The 23,414-nt window shown below is 47.1% G+C and overlaps 1 protein-coding gene across 1 annotated transcript; it reads left to right on the top strand.

The window, feature by feature from the left end:
- The first annotated feature begins 2,052 nt into the window (after positions 1 to 2,052).
- On the top strand, positions 2,053 to 22,043 carry E2F1 (E2F transcription factor 1). The gene is made up of 7 exons (XM_066625805.1): positions 2,053 to 2,277; positions 11,817 to 11,907; positions 12,320 to 12,539; positions 15,660 to 15,812; positions 17,271 to 17,385; positions 19,275 to 19,485; positions 21,710 to 22,043. The coding sequence occupies exons 1-7, from the start codon at positions 2,053 to 2,055 to the stop codon at positions 21,958 to 21,960; spliced, it is 1,266 nt and encodes a 421-aa protein (XP_066481902.1). The 3' UTR covers positions 21,961 to 22,043.
- The last annotated feature ends 1,371 nt before the right edge of the window (positions 22,044 to 23,414 follow it).

Here is a 23,414-nt window from a genome sequence, read left to right as displayed (position 1 = left end):
AAATAAATCCCACAATAGTCAATGGGGCTTACTCCCAAGAAACTGGAGAGAATTGCAGACTCAAGAGCCTAACCCCAAGCACGTCTACTCAGAAGTAAGTCCCAATAGAGTCAATAGGGCTTACTCCCAGGAAAGTGTGGACAGGATTTTTAAAAAGGGAAAGAGGGGGGACCCGGGAAACTATAGGCCGGTCAGCCTAACATCCATACCGGGTAAGATGGTGGAATGCCTCATCAAAGATAGGATCTCAAAACACATAGACGAACAGGCCTTGCTGAGGGAGAGTCAGCATGGCTTCTGTAAGGGTAAGTCTTGCCTCACAAACCTTATAGAATTCTTTGAAAAGGTCAACAGGCATGTGGATGCGGGAGAACCCGTGGACATTATATATCTTCCTTATGAGGAAAGGCTACGGCGCTCTTTACACTCTCACATAATACCAGAACCAGGGGACATCCACTAAAATTGAGTGTTGGGCGGGTTAGGACAGACAAAAGAAAATATTTCTTTACTCAGCGCGTGGTCGGTCTGTGGAACTCCTTGCCACAGGATGTGGTGCTGGCGTCTAGCCTAGACGCCTTTAAAAGGGGATTGGACGAGTTTCTGGAGGAAAAATCCATTATGGGGTACAAGCCATGATGTGTATGCGCAACCTCCTGATTTTAGGAATGGGTTAAGTCAGAATGCCAGATGTAGGGGAGAGCACCAGGATGAGGTCTCTTGTTATCTGGTGTGCTCCCTGGGGCATTTGGTGGGCCGCTGTGAGATACAGGAAGCTGGACTAGATGGGCCTATGGCCTGATCCAGTGGGGCTGTTCTTATGTTCTTATGATTGCAGCCTCAGAGCCCAATCCTATGCATGTCTACTCAGAGGTAAGTCCCACTATAATCAATGGGGCTTACTCCCAGGAAAGTGTGGAGAGAATTGCAGCCTCAGAGCCTAACCCTATGCACGTCTACTCAGAAGTAAGTCCCATTAGAGTCAGTGGGACTTACTCCCAGGAAACTGTGCAATCCTATCCACACTTTCCTGGGAGTAAGCCGCATTGATTCTAATGGGACTTACTTCTGAGTAGACCTGCATGGGCTTGGGCTCTCCCACTAGGAACGTCTCTCACACGCTCTGCGCCCCGATTGGCCAGCCTCCGTCCCCTCTTCCGCAACACCGCCCGTTTCCTCATTGGGCGGCTGTCAGAACGTTGGTGCCGTCACCGCGGCCGCCCGCTCGTGGCCAATGGGGAGGCGGCGTGATGTATCAATCTCGGGGACGGGCGGCCAATGAGAGGGCAGCTCTCCGGCGAAGCCGAATGTTGATGTGGCGGGTCCGGCCAATGGGAGCGGCGATGCTGGGCTCGTGCCGCTTTCGCGGCAAAAAGGATTTGGCGCGCAAACGTGTGCGGGGCCGGGACCAGCTGGGAACAATAACAGTGGCTGAGCGGAGCGCAGCGGAGGGCCTGGGGCGAGCGCGCCGGGGGAAAGAAGGGCGCAGGAGGAGGCAGGAGCCGCTGTCCGGGGAAGGGCTCGGAGGGAGCCGACTGCAGCCGGGCCGGACCGGGCAGCAGAAGAGCGTGGGCGGAAGGAAGGGAGCCCTGCTGGGAGCTGTGCCGCGCCGCGCCGCCTCCCCCAGCCACCGACCTCCCAGGATCTTGCCCGGGGAAGCCTGCAGATGCTCCGGAGAGCGGCCTCCGCGGCTTCCGCTCTTGGCTCTGCTGCTGCCGCTCCCCCTCTCTCTCCACACCCGGCCCTGGCTGGCTGCACCTCCGCGGGGCTGCACCACTTCCCGGGCCTCCGCTCTTGAGGACGATGGGGCGTGTTCCCGGATCCCAGCCCCTGCCATCTGGTGTCTCCCTCCACCCCACCGCCCAGGACGATGCCGTTGGCCCGCTGATACGACTCTGATTCCCAGGAAGGGGAATCCAATTGGGTTGGGGGGGAGATACTTGTTTTTCCTATTGGGGGGGCGACGAGGGCTGCGGTGGGGCAAGATCAGGGTCCCCCCCACCCCACTGGCACCCAAACTCCCCGGGCATGTGAGTCCCAGCGCTTTGTACCATGTCTCTGGAGGGGCTGGAAGTGACCCAGAATGTGGCAGACCTGGAAGCCCTCTTGAGGGGAGCGGAGGCCATCCATGTGATGGAACAGCAGATCGTGATCATCTCCACCCCCGATGAGATCCCCACATCTGAAGGAGAGAACACCGAGCTGCTGCTCTTTGCCACTCCGCAGCCCACCAGGTTGGAGACAGAGACGCAGAGGCCTGCCCTGGAACGTCCGCCGGTAATGCCACCCACTTTCCCCTTGTTTCCTTCCTTCTAGGAAGCCAGGATCTTTGCCAGCGACAGCATGTGCTTCTTCTTAATCCATGTGCAAAGTCACACATGTGCACTGTACCATGCATACTGTGCTCAACAAGCAGCCTTGGTGATACTAGTCAGATAATAACAAAGTTTTTTTTTTGTTTGGCATTAAATCCAGCCTGACCGTTCGGGAGGGCCTGAGCACCCTCTTGGAACCCAACTGAATAAAGTGCAAAGATATGTAAAGATTGTTCTGTGCAACAAAAATATGTGATCTTCCTGCTGCCTAATGGAAGAATTTACAGCGCAATCCAATGCATGTCTACTCTGAAGTAAAGACAGTGGGGCTTACTTCCAGGTAAGGGAGTAAGCCCCATTTTGGGTGTGCTAAATGTAGAAAGGGGATGAAAACCTGAGAAAAGGATGGTTTCTCAGCATGGGTAAGCAATACCAACTATCCCTCTGATCTTATGGGGTCTCAGGGCCCAATCCTATCTAACTTTCCCGCACTGGTGCAGCTGCAATGCAGCCTCAAACCAAGGGACCAAATGTTCCCATATCTTGAGGAGGCCTTGGTGACTGCCCTCCACTGCAGGATGCAGCACATGCCCCATTGACACAGCTGCACCAGCACTGGAAAATTGGGTAGGATTGGGCCCAAAGTACCCAAAAGATCTGAGTGGTAGTTGGTATTGTTTGTCCACATGCTGAAAAACCATCTGTTTCTCAGGTTTGCATCCCCTTCCTACATTTAGCATGCCCCAGATGCCTCTCTCAGTCTGCAGGACCTGCCAAAATAAGTATCCCTGTCTGTAGTTCTCTTTTGGGAGTTCCATGGCCCCAAGTGTGTGACAAGAGGAACATGCAAACACTTCTGTAGCCGAGACCTGATACAGTTGTTTAAAATTCTGTGTAACTTTGTAAGCGCTTCCCTTATGTCTATAATTACAGGAGGGACGTGGGGAGAGTTTCAAAACAGGGCCTGAAATAGTGCTTCTTAAACGTGGCATCTGTAGCAATCTCGTAGGAAGGGCAAAGTGAGTGCTCAAGGGAGCCGAGCAAAGAAATCATTAACCAGAAGGTTCAGTCCCCAAAACATGGTCAAACGGAATCCTGCTAGTCTCTCTTGTGTGACCCAGATAGTGATTCTTCTTGGCTTGATGATTGCAGAGCTTGCTGGATTGTGATGGGCCTCTTTCCTTTCATAGCACAAGCCTGTATAGGTTGTGAGCGAAGCGGCTTCACTTCCTGTCCCAGGATGCGAAGGGCAGAGTTCTGTGAAATTTTGTTCTTCACAAAGACAAATGTTTGGCAGCAGCTGAGTTTTGCTGTCTTTAGGGCTGCCTGCAGGCCGGGTAACATAGAGCCTGATAGAACCCAAAAGGAAGGCCTGTAGAAGGGAAAGCCAGAGGTAACAAGCTTGTCATTGCATGAAAAGGAAGTAGGTGGCAACAACACTGTAACTCTCGCTTTTCCTGCATCTGGCTGGTGTCTTTAAATGAGGCAAAAAGCAAAAGCTATTGTGCCACATTATTACTCACACAAAGAGTATGTGTTTTGCTGCACCCTGTGGTATTTTTTTTGTCCCACTGTACATAGAAAATAGTGTTGAAGCTGATCTGTGGTGAACTGAATGGGTTAAAGCTGACTAGCTGGTGCTCTGTGGGAAGCTTAATACAGCTTCTGTATGTGAGCTGACAGAAAGGTGTGGGAAAAGGTAGAATGTAAAAATATTGGTGCATAATATTTCATACCACTGTGTCAAACAAATAGGCAGATCTTCAGATTTGGGGCGAGGGAAGAGAAAAAAACCTTACTGTGTGTGGTAAGAACCAATGAGTAAATACTACCTACTTCTAGTTTTCTGAACTGCAGACTATAACTTGACTGTGTGAATGCTTAGCAAGACAGATGAGGCTAGGTGCTTTTATGGTGTGACTCCATCGTCTTTTAAATTAAGAGCTCCCTTGTGCTGTACTTGTTTTATTTTTCACATTTTTATACCACCCGCCATATGGTTCCTCCCCTCCTTTTGTCCTCACAGCAACCCTGAGAGGTAAGCGAGGCTGAAAGATAGTAACTGGCCCAAGGTCACCTAGGAAGCTTCATGGTTGAGAGGGATTTGAACTTGGACTTCGACTTGGAAGAGTCAAGTTTCAAACCACTACACCAGGGGTGCCCAAAGTTTTTGGCAGGAGGGCCATGTCATCTCTCTGACACTGTGTTGGGGGGGCTGGGGGGGAAGAAGAATTAATTTACATTTCAAATTTGAATAAATTTACATAAGTTTACATAAATTATTATACTAGAGGTGGAACTTATATGAATGAACGAAGGTCTTGCAATAGCTCAAGGCCTATAAAAGGCCTTGCACAAAGCAAGGCTGGCTTTTTCTTTGCTGCCACTACTACATCACATACGTGAAACAGCAAGCAGTGGAGGGGAGCCCTCATCCCACAGCTAACAGGAGAGGTCAAACAGTCGCCCTCACGCTGAGAGCAGTTGCATCTTGCCAGTGCAGGCTCCAGCAAGTTTCTGGAGGGCCAGAGGCTCACTGGAGACTGGGATGTCCCTGAGGGCTGCATTGGGAGTCCTCAAGGGCCGCAAGTTGCCCCAGGGCCAGGGTTTGGGCACCCCTGCACTACACCATCCTGGCTCTGATTTGCCTGTATCATATACTATTGGCCTCTGGGTCACATATTCCAAATGCTTTAGAGCAGTGTTTCTCAACCAGTGGTATGGGTACCACCAGTGGTACTCGAGGTGGTGTCTGGTGATACTCATAGGACTCCTGGACACATGCTGCCCAGCAGTGAGACCAGGAATATGACCCAACAAACAGAGGTAGGAGGATTGGCTCCAAAGCATGCTTTTCTTTGCTCAAAAAAGTCCCCCCAAGCCTCTTATGGGTGTTTGTCATGTTAATCTGGCTTTCCAACCAAGAAGTAACTAGTGATGATGTCATTGCTGGTTACTTTCAAAGGACTTCAAGTAGGTAGACCATGTGAAGTAGTATGGTGGAGGACAGACCTTGAGAAACACTGCTTTAGAGCAGCAGTTCTCAAACTTTTCAGTCTCTGGAGCCCTTTGCACTCCAAAAAGGAGTCTAGGGGAGCCCCACCTGCACATTTGCAGAATCTCCTGGAGCCCCAGAGTGTCAGCGCAAACTGGGCAGGGGTTAGAGGGTGGCCACTTACAGTGTGCTTATGGAACCCCTGAGTCTCAGGGAGCCTGAGGGCTCCTAGAAGTACACTTTTGAGCAATGCTGCTTTAGCAATCAGGGGTGACTGGTCTGTATTGTTAATTTAAAAGCAAAATGCCATCCACTGTAGCAAGCACTGAGGTATTGGTAACATGTCCTGTGTGGTGCTGGGAGCTTTCTTATTCATTCAAGAACATGGGCTTGTTCTTGCAGTTCACTTGGTCTGTGGAGCAACATCGAGGGTGCAAAACTCAAGTACTTACCTTAATACTTATTAATATGAATTGGCACCTGCCCTTGGCACTCTTCAGCCAATTGCTCTGAATGCCTATCATAGTGTTGTTCTAATCCAGTCCCCTTTCCCACCCTTTCAGTGCATCTGTGTGTAGGTATGTAGCTGCTTCTTCTGACAGAGGATCTGAGCAGCTGTGTGGCAGGCAGCAGTTCCTCAGGCGCAGCTTTTCTATCACTACATGTCCATGCTGGGAAATGTTGCCCCGGTTGAATTTTTGCCATCTATGCATATTTAAAAGGAATACCACCTCTTTTGGGGAAATGGTGGCAGCTCTTTTGTGCCTTGTTTGGAATCTGTAGTAGTGATTGTGGGGAAAAGGCCCAGAGAGATGTAGTTTCTTCCCAAATTAAGGACCTGGACTTGTAGCCCTGGCCTCTTTTCCCTGCCTTCTCAATTGGATAAACTTATAGAAGATTAAGTAAATGGTTTTGGACAGTTTGGTTAAGTGACTTGTCATGTGCAATGAGACAGCTGCCAAGCAACTTGGGGAGCTGTGGTAGTCCTTTGCTAGATCATGTGGGATCCTCCTTCCTAGTGGCCCATTTTGGGAATCTGATGCTGTTTTGGTGTTGGCTAATGCAAGGTGCTTAATAGACCAGTGCAGCAATCCTTGTGTCTCTGTCTCAGCAGGCAGGAAAGGGAGTTGATACACACAAAGCTTTTTGCTAGTTTGACCTTCTCTTCCCACAGAAGCCCTTTCTGTTCAGGGGCCTGTCATAGGCTGCCCCTGCACAGTTGGTTCTTTGTTTTAATTCTTTGTTGGGTCTGCTGTTTGGGTCGGGAATCTGTAACAAGCTTTCACTTTGTGTTGTCTCATTGCGGTGCCTGTTGTTCAAGGAAGGACTGAAGAAGTCTGCTTCCCCACCCTCTTTGCATTGCTACATGCAGACCACATGCTGGTTTGAGGGCATGGCCTGTATTGCGTTGAGAACCCCAGTGTTCCAGAAGCTGATTTGTTCAAATCTGGGCAGATGAGAGATATGTCATTTGGAAAGCAAGGAAGGAGATGTTAAGGGCTGTTTCAGGTCAAATCTGAGAAAATTATATCCAATTCTGTTATTAAATACTGTTAATAATAATAATTCAGGTGCTTGCTTTAAGTCTTGAGGAACCGGCTCAGCTCTTTAGGCCATGAATCATGCTCGGGTTTTTGAAGATGTCATCTAGGAGCCTGAATTAAACTGAGGTCTGGGCTCTTTCAGCTTTGCTCAAGGTTTAGTTGCTTGACTGCTTCTTCTACCACAAATGGTGCTTTGCAGTGGGCTTGCTATGGAGGTCAACATGGATCTTGGTCTTGTAAAATGACCAAGCAGAAAGCATGGCTGGTACAAGTTTGAGGGATACTGTCTCTGCTGATGGAGAATAGGCAGGTGTATCTTATTTAGGGGGAGGGTCCATCAAGCCAGTAATAGAGCCAGTGCTTTGCCTGAAGGAGACCCTAGCTGGTATAGCCAGGTAGAGTGGGGGCAGATCCCACTTTGGGACCCTGAAAACCAGTGCCAATCGGCACAGACAATAGTGGAGAAACAATGGTCAGAGTTGGTATAAGGCAGCTTTATGTGTTCAAATGGCTTAATATTCTGTGAGGTTATTTCTCTCCCATATGCTCCCGTTTGAGCATGGCTCAAACTATGGTTGCCATTATTTGTAGCAGAAGAATGGTCCAATGCTCTTTAGATTCCACCCAAGTCCTTATTTGTCAAAACCAAAAATACCCAATTTCTCAGGGTGGTGGGAGGGTTGGTGAAGCTTATGCATGTCTGTCAGTCCAATCTTGACATGTGTTTATTAGGAAGAAAATCCCACACAGTCCTATTCAGTGGGACTCGCTCTCATCTAATGGTTCATAAAATGGCCATGGTTTTGCATGATACTCAACGGATAGTAGTTTGTTCTTAGACTGCTAAATCACTTTTGCATTTCCCATATCTACATAGTGATTATGGATCAACATGTGCTGTGCACGTTCATTTCCATCCCTGAATATAACATTTCTTTTGGATAAACTTTAGGGCAGTTGGTGACACGTGCCTTGGTTGCCAAGGTCCTGGAAGCACCCTCTGAGGCCAACCCGACAATTTGTGTTAAATAGCAATACTTCTAGGAGATGAGGTGAAAATGAATGTATTTTATCCATTTTACGCTCCTTTAAGTATATTTAGTTTCTCTCCCCACCCCCTTTCAGAATAAGAATGTTCTTCATCTCAGTTGTGAAAGTGTCCATAGGGCATGTCTCTTGTCTGTGGACTTAAACTGCTCTAATTGGCTTGGCTTTTCATCTTGGGGCCCCTAGAAATTCTGGTTTTGTGACAAGGCTAGGAGTTTTTAATAGAAGCCAGATTCACACATCCATTAACCATGGGAAGGGCCTGCGCTTTTGAGTTCGTTCAGACATGTCCTGCAGTTACTCCCTGGAGTGTTTTGAAGGTGCTGTGTGATCCACAGCAGTAATTCAAAATGTTCTGGAGAGTATTTTACTGGAGCATGCATGAGACCATACCACTTGGAGTAAGTCTCTGCTCTACACAGTGTATCCACTCCTGCCCAGCTTGTCTCAGCTGCCAGGAGAGGGCAACTTCTTAATTTCTTGGAGCAGCTAGAAAAGCAGGAGCGCTTGATCTGACCTGTTGAAAATTCTTGGCTTGCCAGGTGAGAGATCCCACTGTAATATTGCCAAACCAAGAGGCAGGCTTGATTACCAACCTACTGTTCAAACACTAACATTTCAGGCTTTCCTCGTGGGTGGGGTGGAGGGTGAGGCTTGATCCTATCACTCTCTTCTCCCCGGTAAGGGGAAGAGAATGCAGAGAGTAATTCAAAACTGGGAAGGGGCTAGCTACGAGATGTGCTAGCTCGTAGATGTGCTTACTCATGTGCCCTGATCAGGGTGTAGATTTAATTATAACTGGGTGTGTGCAAACCCCACAGCAAAGGGGTTTTTTCAGTAGCTTTGCTCTGCTGTGGTCTTCATCACAATAATGCCCCTTCTACACGTACCATTTTTTAAATGGGGAGGGGATCCTTGCTAATGGAAAGTTTAAAAATGGAACATGGGCAATCAGGTTGGAAAGTGCAGTGGGAGCAAACTACCCCCCAAGAAAAAAAACAACCATCCTGCCTACTCCAGTTCCTCACCATCTTGTCCCCTCTTGTGTTTTTGAAACTAAGCCTTGATCAGGGCAAGTTGCATGTTTAAGTGCATGTGCAACTGGACCCTAAGGGTAAGTCTTGTCTCACGAACCTTATAGAATTCTTTGAAAAGGTCAGCAGGCATGTGGATGCGGGAGAACCCGTGGACATTATATATCTGAACTTTCAGAAGGCGTTGGACACAGTCCCTCACCAAAGGCTACTGAAAAAACTCCACAGTCAGGGAATTAGAGAACAGGTCCTCTCATGGATTGAGAACTGGTTGAAGACCAGGAAACAGAGAGTGGGTGTCAACGGGCAATTTTCACAATGGAGAGAGGTGAAAAGCGGTGTGCCCCAAGGATCTGTCCTGGGACCGGTGCTTTTCAACCTCTTCATAAACGACCTGGAGACAGGGTTGAGCAGTGAGGTGGCAAATTTTGCAGACGACATGAAACTTCTCCGAGTGGTGAAGACCAGAAGTGATTGTGAGGAGCTCCAGAAGGATCTCTCCAGACTGGCAGAATGGGCAGCAAAATGGCAGATGCTCTTCAATGTCAGTAAGTGTAAGGTCATGCACATTGGGGCAAAAAATCAAAAATTTACATATAGGCTGATGGGTTCTGAGCTGTCTGTTACAGATCAGGAGAGAGATCTTGGGGTGGTGGTGGACAGGTTGATGAAAGTGTCAACCCAATGCGCAGCCGTAGTAAAGAAGACCAATTCTATGCTTGGGAACATTAGAAAAGGTATTGAGAACAAAACGGCTAATATTATAATGCCGTTGTACAATTCGATGGTAAGGCCACACCTGGAGTATTGTGTCCAGTTCTGGTCGCCACATCTCGAAAAGGACATAGTGGAAATGGAAAAGGTGCAAAAGAGAGTGACTAAGATGATTACTGGGCTGGGGCACCTTCTTTATGAGGAGAGAGTACGGCTTTTGAGCCTCTTCAGCCTAGAAAAGAGGCGCCTGAGGGGGGACATGATTGAGACATACAAAATTATGCAGGGGATGGACAGAGTGGATAGAGAGATGCTCTTTACACTCTTACGTAACACCAGAACCAGGGGACATCCACTAAAATTGAGTGTTGAGAGAGTTAGGACAGACAGAAGAAAATATTTCTTTACTCAACATGTGGTTGGTCTGTGGAACTCCTTGCCGCAGGATGTGGTGATGGCGTCTGGCCTGGACGCCTTTAAAAGGGGATTGGACAAGTTTCTGGAGGAAAAATCCATTATGGGGTACAAGCCATGATGTGTATGTGCAACCTCCTGATTTTAGAAATGGGCTATGTCAAATGCAAGGGAGGGCACCAGGATGAGGTCTCTTGTTATTTGGTGTGCTCCCTGGGGCATTTGGTGGGCCGCTGTGAGATACAGGAAGCTGGACTAGATGGGTGTATGGCCTGATTCTGTGGGGCTGTTCTTATGTTCTTAGGCTCATGGCAGGTGTTCAGAAATATTGGCAGAATTAACCAAAGAACTGGGCATCTCTGCCTCTTCTCTAGTCCTTTTCCATTGTGGTATTTCATCTAATGCTGTTTCTTACTCCTCTCAACAAATTTTCATAGGCATTAACTAATCCATTTTAGGAATAGACGGGGGGGGGGGAAACATGGCAGCAATGTGGAATGCGAGGCTCATTTAATATTTGCTGCAGCTGAACAAATTTGCAGAGGAAACCAATTTGTGGAGGAATGGTTGGTGGTCATGATGGCCATGTGCTACCATAGCTGTGCCTCTGAATGCAAATTGCAGGGAAGCAGTGGTGGGAAAGAAGGGTGCTTGTGCTTCCTTTCTGCTTGTGGGCTTCCCAGAGGCAGCTGGTGGGCAGTATGGGAAACAGGAATATACAGACCTTTCACCTGATCCAGCAGGCTTTTCTTATGTTTATTTACTAGTTGCCTTCTAGTTGCATCCTTTTTCTTCCTTTTAAATATTGATGTTAGGTGGGAGCAACTTCTCATTAAATATCTCATCATAATCAGTTGGGGGGGCATATCAGCGGATCCTGTATCCGCAGATTCATATATCTGTGGATCAGGTCTGGGGCTCCCCAAGCGCGTGCACACACACACCCAGAGGAGAGGGGAGCTTCCCTCACCTCTGGAGGGGGCAGCCCTCTGGGACCATGAGGACAGGCGTTTGCCCGTATCTGCGGTTTAAGCTATCCATGGCAGGGGGGTTCCAGAACGGAACCCCCATGGATAAGGGGGCACGCTTGTATTATAAAAAATGTTCTCGGAGTGGAATTCTTGATCCATCCTATTGCAACTGAAACATTCCTGGTGAAGTTATTGTTGTTGTTCTGAATTGAGTCAGAATTTGTATCCTGGCTTGTTTTAATCCCAGTTTATAACTCTGGATGAAACAAAGATTTGCTGGGTTCATACACTGAGGAAAACTCAGGAATTCACCACCTCTGAAGTTACTTGTCTGTATATTTCTGTGCCACGGTAGTTTCCACATGTCACTCTCTTGCTACTTCATTGGTTTTGGACGCTCATCCTACCCTCGTTCCAAGGAGCTCATTGTGGCATACAAAGAGGTTAGCCCTATGTTATCCACGCAATAGCTCTGTGAGGGTGGTCAGCTTGGCAGAGTCAAGATCACCTAGTTTGCTTCATGACTCAGTCAGAATTCAAATCCAGATATCCCCAGCAGAAGCTCAACACTCCTGCCACTACTCCACACTGTTACTATGTTTCAGATTATTTTAAACAGGAAAAAAAATGCATTGCTTTGCCTTAACAGAGATAGAATGTTGGGGCAGCTTATGCATTGATGAAGTACGTTTCTTGCCTGTGAGAGCTCATGTTACAATGGTGCTCTTTGGCTCTAAGAGCTGTCGCTGTCAAACCTTTAAAAAATCTCTCCTCTTTTCTAGGTAAAACGGAAGCTGAACTTGGAGACTGACCACCAATATATTGCTGAGAGAATCCAAGTAACCCAAGGAAAAGCGAAACATCCCATTAAAGGTGCTGGTGTTCAGAAGGGAACTCTTGTGCCTTAGTTATTCCAGTAGAATTTCAAGTAGTAGTAACTACCTTATCCACATGGCTAAATAGGGAAGGACTCTCTGAAGCAAGCTCCTTTAACCCTGGTCTTCCATCCTCTACCAATCCAACTTAATGGGCAGTAGAAAGTCATGAAGGCTTCTTTATTCCCTTCCCTGAAAGTCTGAGGCTTCTTTATTCCCTTCCCTCCTCTCTCCCTGGGACAACCACTGTCTTCAAGGTAGGAGGGAAGCAGATTTAATTTGAAGTTGAGAAAGACCTTGGGGGAAATACTGCAACCAAGCATTGTGACCTGGACAATTTGTGCCCTAATTTATAGAATGATTAACTATATCAGCATTGTAGTTGTAATGAAGTCCTCCTTGATCCTCAGGGGTGAAATCTCCTGGAGAGAAATCGCGCTATGAAACCTCTCTGAATCTGACCACCAAGCGCTTTCTAGAGCTGCTGAGCCAATCATCGGATGGTGTTGTGGATCTTAACTGGGCTGCAGAAGTGTTGAAGGTGCAGAAGAGGAGGATCTATGACATCACCAATGTCCTAGAGGGCATCCAGCTGATCACCAAGAAGTCCAAGAACCATATCCAATGGCTGTAAGCAGAATGTCATTTTTTTATATGTCCATACCTTACCTTATATGGCAAAGCAGGCGAGCTTTTAAGCAATTCTTGTGATGGCAACTGTTTTAGTTGGCTGATTTAGAAGGCTGATGGGTGCACATACCTTAGTTAAATCAATATTGGATTACTATAACATGCTGTATGCGAGTGTTTGGAAACTTCAAAAGTCAAAATTCAGCAACATGACCCCTGGCCAGAGCTGTCTTTTGTAAGCAAGCAGTTCTTCTGTATCAGCTGTGCTTGGTTCATTCTCCAAGTGCAACACAAAATGCTGGTTAACTTTTTAAAGCCCTAAATGTCTCAAAGGACCATCCCTTCCCATATGATCCTGCCTATCCACTGGGGTCAGGCGGAGAGGCCCTTCTCTATGTCCTACCACTGTCTGAAGAATGGCTGATGAGAACAAGGAAAGGACCTTCTCTATTGTGAAACCAACAATATGGGACACCCTGTTCAGGATATCCACCCAGCCCCTCTGGGCTTCCTCTGAAGACACTGTTGTTCTTGGCAAGCCTTCTGTTTGATTTTCAACCTCCCTCAGAGTATTTAGGGTTAATGTGCTGATGTATGTATGTTGTTTTTCCAGTTGTCATAGTTTGAAATATATTGTGTAAGTTTTTTTCATGTAAACCATCTTGAGTGATTTGTTTAGAAATCGAAAGGTGCAGGTAAAATTCTCAAAATAAATAGGCTCATTGCAGCTTCTCTTGATCCTGTTTTCATTCATGGAAGCCCTTCTGCAAAGGAATCTGGTGACTAGGGCTCTCTCTCTCTCTCTCTCTCTCTCTCTCTCTCTCTGTGTGTGTGTGTGTGTGTGTGTGTGTGTAATTAAAAAGAACACACACACACAGCCCCAAGAAACTGCATCAAGAGAATTCAGTGTTGTGCCCAGAAAGCTGAATCTTGTGTAATTACAAAATCAAATTTGCATACATTTCTGAAGTGCATGGTTATTCTGTTTGTCCTAGGGAAGGGCAAATTGCTTTGCAGGTGATTGAAACCTTTCTCCTTTCAACCTGAACACTGGAAGTGCTGCTTAGCACGTGCATGTACCTCCCTCCATTCTGTGATTTCACCAGCCTTATAAAAACTCAGGTCTGTCTCTGCAACTTTTAAAGGCTGGAAAATGAAAAAGTTTTTAGCACAGGCATGCCTAAGGCCCACTTCATACATTAAGTGTTTCTTGCATTAAGATGATGATCTTGCAAATAGATTTGTGTATATTGCCATGATTGAAGGGTGGGGCAAATGTGTTTCTCTGTGTAAAGCAGGCGGTGGTTGTCTGATTCATGCTTTCGCAGTTGAAAAAACACTCTGCCCACCTTTTGTACTTACAGTATGCTTGTGTTTTTCTGATGTGGAGAATCTTAGTGCAGAGAAATGATAACTCATAAGATGTTCCTGTTTTGCAAGTTGGACTTTGGTATAACTTTCTTCCTGAGCTAGATTTTTGTTGGAAAGAGCTTTCAGAAATGTTCCTGTGAGCAGCAGCTAGTGTGAGGAGTGTCCTTGGATTTCTTTGGTCATAATCCCAGGATAAAGGCAAACTCTTGAAACTTGGTTGAGAGTGAGATCTTGCCATTGGGAGAGGCTCCTAGTAGGGTATGATCTGACCTCCGTACAGCCATTCTGTTCCAGCACAGTTGCAAAATAGCTATTGCTTATCCACTGGCATTTTCTCTCTGCACCCTGGTTGCATTGCTCATTATCTATGTTGGCCTGAAATTGCAGCATCGTGTGTGTCAGACTGAAGTGGGGTTGCCTTTTTATTCAAGTTGTGGCAATTTAGGATGGATAGTAGCAGAAGGTGCCTGTGTGTGGCTTGATTTCTTGAGGAAACCTGGATTGGGGCTTCCTGCTTCTCCTAGGAATGGGACGTATTCTCTGTAAAGACTGTCTGTTCAGTGAGCTTGCTTTTGTGCCCACCAGGGATCAGTGCAAAGTTTGTAGTTCAACAGAAAGTTCCTGAAGCTTCATACCATAAAATACGTCAAGGTTTATCTTCATGACAGAGCTATGTATGATGGACTGATCATCACCTGCCTTTGAGCCTATGTTAGTTTGGGTGCTGTGTAAAGAGATTTGTGAGTGAGTTTTCAGGATAACAAGTAGACTCTAATCAAAGACTACAATCTTTAGTCTTTAATTTTTAAAACCTGCTTAGGAGCAAGTTTCCACATACATCTGTAACCAGCTAATAGGTCCTTGTCTATCATCTGGCAAGTGCACAGGTGCTGTACCCCACCTGAAGAAATATGTCCTACCTCATTTGTAATGAATTATAACCAAAGTAGGACATGCATCACCTGTGCATTTGCCAGATGATTGATGAGGACCTATTAGTTGGTAACAGATGTATGTAGAAACTACCTCCTAAGAAGAGCTCACTATTTTTTGTTTTTGTTTAATTCTCTTGCTTGTCCCCTTGATTTGTGCTGTCGGAATTCACTTGTATTAGCTGCCCATCACCAGATATTTCATTCCTGAAAAGACGTACAGTGGGCTTGCATTATCCGTGGATTCGGGACCCGCGGATTTGATCATCCATGGGTCCTGAACCAGGGAAGTCTCCCTCTACCTCAGAAGGCTTTGAAGGCTTAAATGTCACTTCTGGGTTTTCCCCCAAAACCGGAAGTGACCTTTGAAGGCTTCCCGAAGGCCTTACAAAGCTTTCCTGGCCCTCAGATCATCCCCCAGGGGCATCGGGAACACAACTCCCATCGCCTCTGGAGGAATAGAGGCCCCTAAGACCCACAGATTTAATCATCCACCCATTTTGTTATCTGCAGGGGGAGTCTGGAAAAGAAACCCCTACAGATGACACAGGACTGTCATGTATTTACTGTCATGAATTGGTAGAGAGTTTGGTTGTGGGCATATTTCAAAGGAATGGTTTCGGCCCAGTATGGCATAGCTGTTACTGCACCGTAACCCCTGTGCGCTAGCAACAGTTGACCTTGTAAAGGACTCGCAATGCAGAAATGTGCAAAATGCATTTTGGCTCCCTTAGTACACCCCTTGGTGCCAGGAGTCACCAAGTTGCTGGCTGTCATGAAGAAGAAGACTCCCATCTTCACTTCCTCTGTTTCCTAGGGGCAGCCGGTGTGTTGGGGCCAGCAGCAGCAAGACTCCCGGGTTGATGAAGGAACTCCAGGATCTTCAGGTAGCAGAACAGCAACTGGACAACCTCATCCAGATGTGCACCACGCAATTTAAGCTCCTTACTGAGGATCCTGAAAACAAGCAATATCCTTCTCTTGGAGATTGTTGGGGTGGGGACTTTTGGGTGGCTTTGGCAGATCAAAGCATACAAGAAGGCTTCAGAGCAGCAGAACTGCAGCATTAGCCAGAAGCAGCAGAGGACCCTCTTCTAAAGAGGTACTTGTGCTCCTGACGTTCCTCGATTGGGTGTTGGTGTTCTTAATTTGCACTTCCCCGCCTTGTGAGCTAATGGAAAATTCCTACCTGGCTGCTGTTTAAGGCAGTGTATTGTCAATGGAGAAGAAAGAAATATGTATGGCAGAGGGAGAGGCAGGCAGGCAGGCAGAGAGAGGTGGTAGTGCTTGTTGAATTTGCCTGTTGAAGCAGATAATCAAAGTTAGATTCTTATTAATAATAAGAATCTCTGCATGCTGCTTTTCCATAAAGAAAAGTTCACAAAGCAGTTTACTGTGTTAAAGAAATATTCATTCATTTGATTTTTACACCGCCATGCTCCCTGGCAGGCACCCAAGGAGGCTAACAACCAATTAAAATACATCGAAGATGAAATGCATGAACTATAATAAAGTGTTCCACCCTGCTTGGTGGATGTGCTGCCTTAAATGGACGTGAACAGCTTCGAAAGTCACACTTCGTTCAGTTTCAGGGTAACCCATTGCAATTGTTTCCCATAAAGTGGCACTGGGAGTCAGGTGACTCATGGTTGTGTCCCACGTTTCATTTGTATTTGGGTGTCCTTTAAGATTCCCAACGAAGTTATTGCTTTGGTCTCTTCACAATCCATGGTCCCCAGGCTGAAGTTAGTGGGCTTGTCAGCAGTTTTGAACTGCCAGTGTGATATCCCAGAAAGCCATAAAGCAGGCATTGGATTTTGAAACAGTTGCTGTGTGCTCCCAGAAGTGCTTTAGCTAACAGGAAATTGGCTGGGGATGAAAGATGGCTCCTCTGTGCTTCTGTTGGGAAACTGCATTAAGTACACCCCTGTATTCATCTGGCAGAGGTATCATCACTCAGTGGTAGAACACACACTTTTCATGGAGATAGTCGCAGGTTTCGTCTGGGATAGCTACTAGGGCTGGGAAAGATACCAGTGTGAAACTCAGGGAAAGCTACTGCCAGTCGATATAGTCGAATGCCTGACCATTGGTCCATCTAGTTAAAGCAATGTCCTCTGTGGCTAAGGTGATGCTGATCCCTTTGAGTAAAGCTGGATTTACAATGTCTGGAAAGGAGAGGAAAACTTGTACCATCTTATGAACTTCCACTGTCTAGCAGAACTGTACAAGCCATATTGTGGTCAACTGCAATCTCCCACCCTGCACTCCTTTTTGCATCTTTTGTTCTCAGAAGAGCAGTAACGGGGGCCAGCCCTATTGCTCTTCCAGCCCTTGATGATTTTGACATGGTGACTGTGTACGTAGTGTTGCAACTTTGTGTGTTAAGTAATCTGTGATCTTTCTGTTAAAACTTGACTGAGCACACCTCAGCTTATGTGACTTGCCAAGATCTGCGCAGCATTGCAGACCCCTCTGAGCAACTGGTGATGGTGATCAAAGCCCCCCAGGAAACACAGATGCAAGTCTCTGACCCAGCAGAGGTAACTTTTCCTGGTTCCCAGAATTTCACTGTTCATATGGGGCCGTTATGCTTGGAATGTTCTCTATACTAAGCTTTCAGAGGCCAAATCCTATTGACTTAGGGCCCAGTCCTAAACTTTCCAGCACCAGTGGAGCCACAGTGCAGCCCCAAGGTAAGAGAACAAATGTTCCCATACCTTGAGGAGGCCTCAGGGAGTGCATCCACAATACAGGAAGCAGTGCATATCCTATAGGCACAGCAGCACTGACACTGGAAAATTGGATAGGTTTGGGCCCTCGGTTGGCAATCTTTTGCACACTCACCTGGGAGTAATCCCCATTGTAAACAATGGGACTTACTTCTGAGTAAACATGTTTAGGATTGGGCTTTTAACTGGCAAATCCTAATACAGGATGGTAGTAAGGAGTTTGCAGTAGCTGATGCACTGATAGTGAAACTTCCATCTAGTCAATCTAGAATCAGTGGTGTGGCTAGGAAATGTAGCAAGCAAGATGGTTAGAATCATAGCACCAGAAAGGAGCTGAAGATGGTCCAATCCACTTGCTGGTTCAAGTGAAGAGTTTTCATACAGATTTTTTTTATCCATGCCTCATCACCTACACTTAAGACATTATTCTGATATTTGGATAATAGGCAGATTGGATGCCCCTAGCAAAGAAGTATCTGCACAGTTAAATTATTTGATAAATCTATGCTGGGTGACTTATGCAAATGAGTCTAGTTACATAATGCTGGGGGAAAGAACAAAAATCTTTGGACTTGGCTCACCAATCTGACCTAGTGGAAATAGGGTTATTGATTAGATAGTTGCAATAATCAGGCCCCCCCCCAAGCCTTCCAGAGCGCAAGATTGAGAGAGAGACTGATTGCTAGAACATCATGAAGAATACACCCCATTCAACCGCCCATTTCCAGCCTACCAAATGCAACTTGGTAAGCTAAGAGAAGAGACCCATTGATATAGTGGGCAGGGTGGTAGCACAGCTGGTGCTACACATTGGGGAGCTAGTTCCTGTGGAGATGGTAACAGGTCTGTTGGGTTGCTTCCTGTCGGAAACAAGGGTGTTCCACAGAACAAAGGCCTTGCAGCCCGTTTTGTTAAGCTACTTAGCCCAAGTCTCTATGTTTCAATTGGACCCAACAAGAACACTGGACCTACCTGCTACTCTTTGCTAAAAGAAAGTAGAATGCTTTACAAAGGGTTGTATCTTACATTTTACCCACTTGCCGAGGTGGGGTTTTGAATTAACATGCAGGAAGCTGTGTGTTATTTGCTAAATTTGTGTGGTGTTCCCTGGAGAGTTGCAGAACTGGGAAGGAAGACCATAATACGTCCTCATCTTCATCTGCCATCTTCTCGTGCTCTAACCCAGTGCAACTCAGTGTGTGCTCCTCAGAGCCTTGGGGCTCCCCAAGACCCTTGTTAGGAGTGGGAAAGGGTTCTGGAGACAAAGTTTGAGAACTGCTGCTCTACCCCAAAGAATTCTGGGCGCAGCCTCTTGGTAGCAAATAAGGAGCCAAGTGTGTAGCAGGTGATCCCAGCAATCGATATGCACCCTTTTTTCACAGAGGTTGCCTAGCTCTCCATGTATAGTTGTAAGTATGCTACTGTTAACCAAAAATTCCAGCGGCTGTCTGGAGTGTGGCTAAAAAAATAATCATTCCCAACACGGTTTGAGCATTAGCTTTTCCTAGAACCATGCTGGGAAAAATAAACCACGACACAAAAGTTCTATGATCTTTGAAACGTCTCTGAACGATCTTTCTTTGAAACTTTGGCCAGCCACTTTTCATGGGGATGCTGCTCTAGAGTACAAAATGCAGCAGCTGTCTTGTCCTACAGAATCAGTGGTGACCTTGGTCCATTCGACCCTTGTTCTCTTCCAGGCATTCCAGATTGGTGTGAAAAGCACTCAGGGCCCCATTGATGTGTTCCTGTGCCCCGAAGAGAGCTCAGAAGTCTGCAGCCCCACCAAGAATCCACTGAAAGAGGGGGTCGAGGAGGCTTCTGCGGAACCTTCACAAGCAGCAGCAACAGTGCCTGTGCTCCTCAATCCTTCCCAGGAAATGAACTTGCCATTGCTGAGTGGAGTCCAAGGTATGTGGACAGGGACAAGGCAGCAGCTACTGCCAAGATCGGCATTTGCTACCAAGCCTCCCCAGGATTGTATTGGGCATTGGTATTTTATCAGTTTGTCATGTACCACTTAGGCTAAAAATGGCCTCAAATGCAGTTTCCCTATGGAGACAGAACTTAAACATAGCCAATCGTTAGCCTCTGTCGTTTTTCCTCAGTTGCAGACGAAACAGTCATAGTGTGGCTGCTCCTTTTTTTTAACTCTTTCCTACTCACCCCCCCCCAATTTTCCACTGCATAGGGAAACTCTCCTTGGGAAAGAGGTCAGGGAGTACAGCAGCAGACTGGAACATGGCTAGATGCCTTTCCTTTTGCACTCCTGGTTTTCTTTGCTGTCTTCACCCAACCTAAACAAGACACAAGAAGTGCTAAAATCTATTTATGAAAATCTGCAGAAAAATTAAATCAGAAGACTAGTCTGAAAAGAGATGTCTTAAGGTCCTGCCAGAAAGGCTCTGCAGAGGGAGCAGCTCGTAAATCCAAGGGGAGGGCATGCCGGAAAGTAGGGGCCACTAAAGAAGGCCTTATTTATTGCCATCTTCTGTTCCACATCTGTAAGTGACAGCATAGCTAGAAGGTTCTTCTTGGGGCAGGCCAGACTAAGCGGAAGAAAGCTTTGTCTCGGATGTTGGTTGGTTGGCAACCTTCAGTCTCGACAGACTATGGTATAAGCCTAAAGCACCGGGTATTCCCAGGCGGTCTCCCATCCAAGTACTAACCAGGCCTGACCCTGCTTAGCTTCTAAGATCAGATGAGATTGGGCATCTGCACTGGCTACAAGCCATATAGGGCTTTAAAGATCAAGATAACCACCTTGAACTGGGCCTAGAAACAGACTGGCAGCCTATGTAGCTGCCAGAGCAACTGTCCAACAGAATCGAATTGAGCCACCACATTAGCGGCTTCCGATCCGTCTTCAAGGGCAGCCCCATGTACGTTGCAGTACAGTATGCTAACTTACAGTACTTTTGCGTTACAGTAGTCTAACCTGGATATTTCCCTATTATGTATCACCATGGCCAGGTTGTGCTGTAAGGTACATTTACAAGGTACCAGCATGCATGTGTGGGTCTTGCCCTGCTGCTCTGGGTGTGGAAGCTACAGAGCCTGACCACTGGTTTATTTAGCTCAGTATTGTACATGCTGGCTGGCAATGGCTCTCCAGGGTTTGAGAGGAGTTTGGCCTGGCCCTACTCAGAGATGCTGGGGATTGTGCCTATGGCCTTCTTCAGGCAAAGCATGTGGTTGTACCACTGAGCTACAGACCTAAAGCTATGAGCTAGAGCAGGGCTCTCCAAATCCCAGCCCACAGGCCAGATCCAGGGTTTGGAAAAAGCCCTCCCCCCCCCCAGTGGCACATACTATTCCACTACGTCAGGGGTGTCCAAAGTTTTTGGCAGGAGGGCCACATCAGCTCTCTGACACTGTGTCGGGGGCCGGGGAAAGAATTAATTTACATTTCAAATTTGAATAAATTTACATAATTTTACATAAATGAATATATTAAAGACGAACTTATATGAATGAATGAAGGTCTTGCAATAGCTCAAGGCCTATAAAAGGCCTTGCACAAAGCAAGACTGGCCTTTCCTTTGCTGCCGCTACTGCATCACAGACGTGAAACAACAAGCAGTGGAGGGAGCCCTCATCCCACAGGTCATGTGAGAGGTCAAACAGTCGCCCTCATGCTGCGAGCAGTTGCATCGGGCCAGTGTGGGCTCCATCAAATCTCTGGAGGGCCAGAGGCTCATTGGAGACTGGGGGCTTCCTGAGGGCCGCATTGAGAGGCCTCAAGGGCCGCATGTGGCCCCAGGGCCGGGGTTTGGGCACCCCTGCACTATGTCACTGCTTGTTTTCCAAGCCGATCACTGCACAGGGATGCTCTGGGCAGCCACTTCTGCCCGGACATCCTGCTGCACAGCCTGCTGGGGCACTGGGCAATAGACACGATTGCCCAGAGCTTCCCAGTGCAGCACTCAGCTTGGAAAATAAGCAGCGACATGGTGGAAGCGCTGGTCAGGATGGGGAGGGCTTTTTCCCAGACATAGCAGTCTCCAGCTTGCAAGACTGCTGAGCTAGAGGAAGCGGTCAAACAGTGTTGTTATGTAACTGAGGGTCGCCACCTTGGAATAACACCCTTGAATGTAAATGGTTAGTCATCCATTGCCTGTTTCTCTTTTGGCAGAGCCCCTGCTGTCTGGGGACAGTGCGCTGCCTCTGAAGTGCCCCACAGACGACGTGAGCCTCTCACCACTGGCCTCTGTGGATACCCTACTGGAGCAGGGCAAAGATGATTTTTCCAGCTTCCTGCCTGCTGAGTTCATTGCACTGTCACCCCCCCAGACCCAGGACTACCACTTTGGGCTTGAGGAGGGTGAAGGCATCAGTGAGCTGTTTGACTGTGACTTTGGAGACTTCACTTCTTTGGATTTCTGAGCATCCCTGGGGTAGCTCAGCTGACCTTGCTCCACAACAGGGCATCCTCTCAGAGCTGACATCTGAATGTAACCTCTCAGCTAGCTGTGGCTTCCTTGGCCAGTGCCAGGGAGCAGACTCCAGGGGAGAAAGGAGAAGGCCGAGGCAGGGCCAGCAGTGCGATAGGTGTGATTCAATTCCTGACGGACGAGGTGACTGCCTGTATCCTACCATCTTGTTGTGTGTAAGAAAGGATATTGTGCCATTCTGAAGCGAATAGCTACTGTGAATATTTCAGGCTCCATTCTGTGACCATAGTGGGCCAGTACACACCATTTTCAACCTGCTGTACCAGACCCATAGTAACAGTGGTAGCCCTGGTTAGGAGTCAGCAGGAGGAGCCATCGTGAATCTGTGGTGCCATGTTTGGACTCCATAAGAGTAGTCCCAGTGAAACTGTTGCCCTGGCAACAGCTACCATTTTTTTTTTTGCAGAGCCACTCTTTTCTCTGAATTCTTACCTTAAACAATTTGGCTGTGGGCAGGCCCCCTTTGCCAGCTGCTTTTCCTCCTTGCCATGGGTAATTTCCCCTCTTATCTTAAAAAAGAAAACCCAGTCTTAAAGACTTTCTTTCTGGGAACCACACGCTCCTTCCATCACTCTCTTTCTTTGGAGTGCAAGGTGGCTGTGCGTTGGGTGTTGGTGGGGACAGCTTCCTGCCAGCTGGCAGTTTGGAAAGAAGTGGTAATGGCACCTCTCATAACAACTGGCTCTATAACCTGACACCCCGTTATCCTATGAACCAGATCTGTCTGGGTGGCTGATGTCAAGGCACAAATAACCTGGAGTTTGGAAGAGGGATGGGGAGTGGGTGGGGAGGGATCTTTGTCTGGCAAGATGTACAACTGAGAGTACATAATGACATAATGGCCATGTTGAGGAGAGGAGGCAAAGTCTGTGGGATTAGGTGGCGGCGTGCTGCGGGGGGAGCCTTTTAGTAAAACCAGCTGCTTGAGCTAGCAAAATGGGTAAGTAAATATGCTGGGTAGGGTGTGCTTCTCTTATTTAAAAAAAAATCTGCTTGAAAAGGAGAGGGAACCTCTTAAATGTGAGGCACTTAAGAATGGTGACCCTCAAGAGAAAAGTGAGTTGTTTCTGGATATTGCCACAAAGTGAAAGAATCTTTTTTTTTTGGGGGGGGGGATGTTTCCTACTCATGTTAAAGCTTTAAGGAGAGTTTTGTATAGATTATTTATTTATTGGGGCTTCTCCCTTTTCCTCCTTTCTCTTCCTAGAAAGCTTTTTATTATTTCCCCTTCCTTTCCCCTCGGGGCAATATGTGCATCCTTACTCTCAAAAAGTAGTCATTGGCTAGTGGTCAGTGCATCTAGCTGTCCTGATCTTTGAGTAGAAGGATTTATCAGATGGGACAAAGTAGGGAGTCGAATTAGTAAGAGAGGCAGAGTGGCTTGCT

This window comes from Tiliqua scincoides, chromosome 4 (genome assembly GCF_035046505.1).
Source record: "Tiliqua scincoides isolate rTilSci1 chromosome 4, rTilSci1.hap2, whole genome shotgun sequence".
NCBI lineage: Eukaryota > Metazoa > Chordata > Lepidosauria > Squamata > Scincidae > Tiliqua > Tiliqua scincoides.
This window is presented reverse-complemented; position numbering and strand designations above follow the sequence as displayed.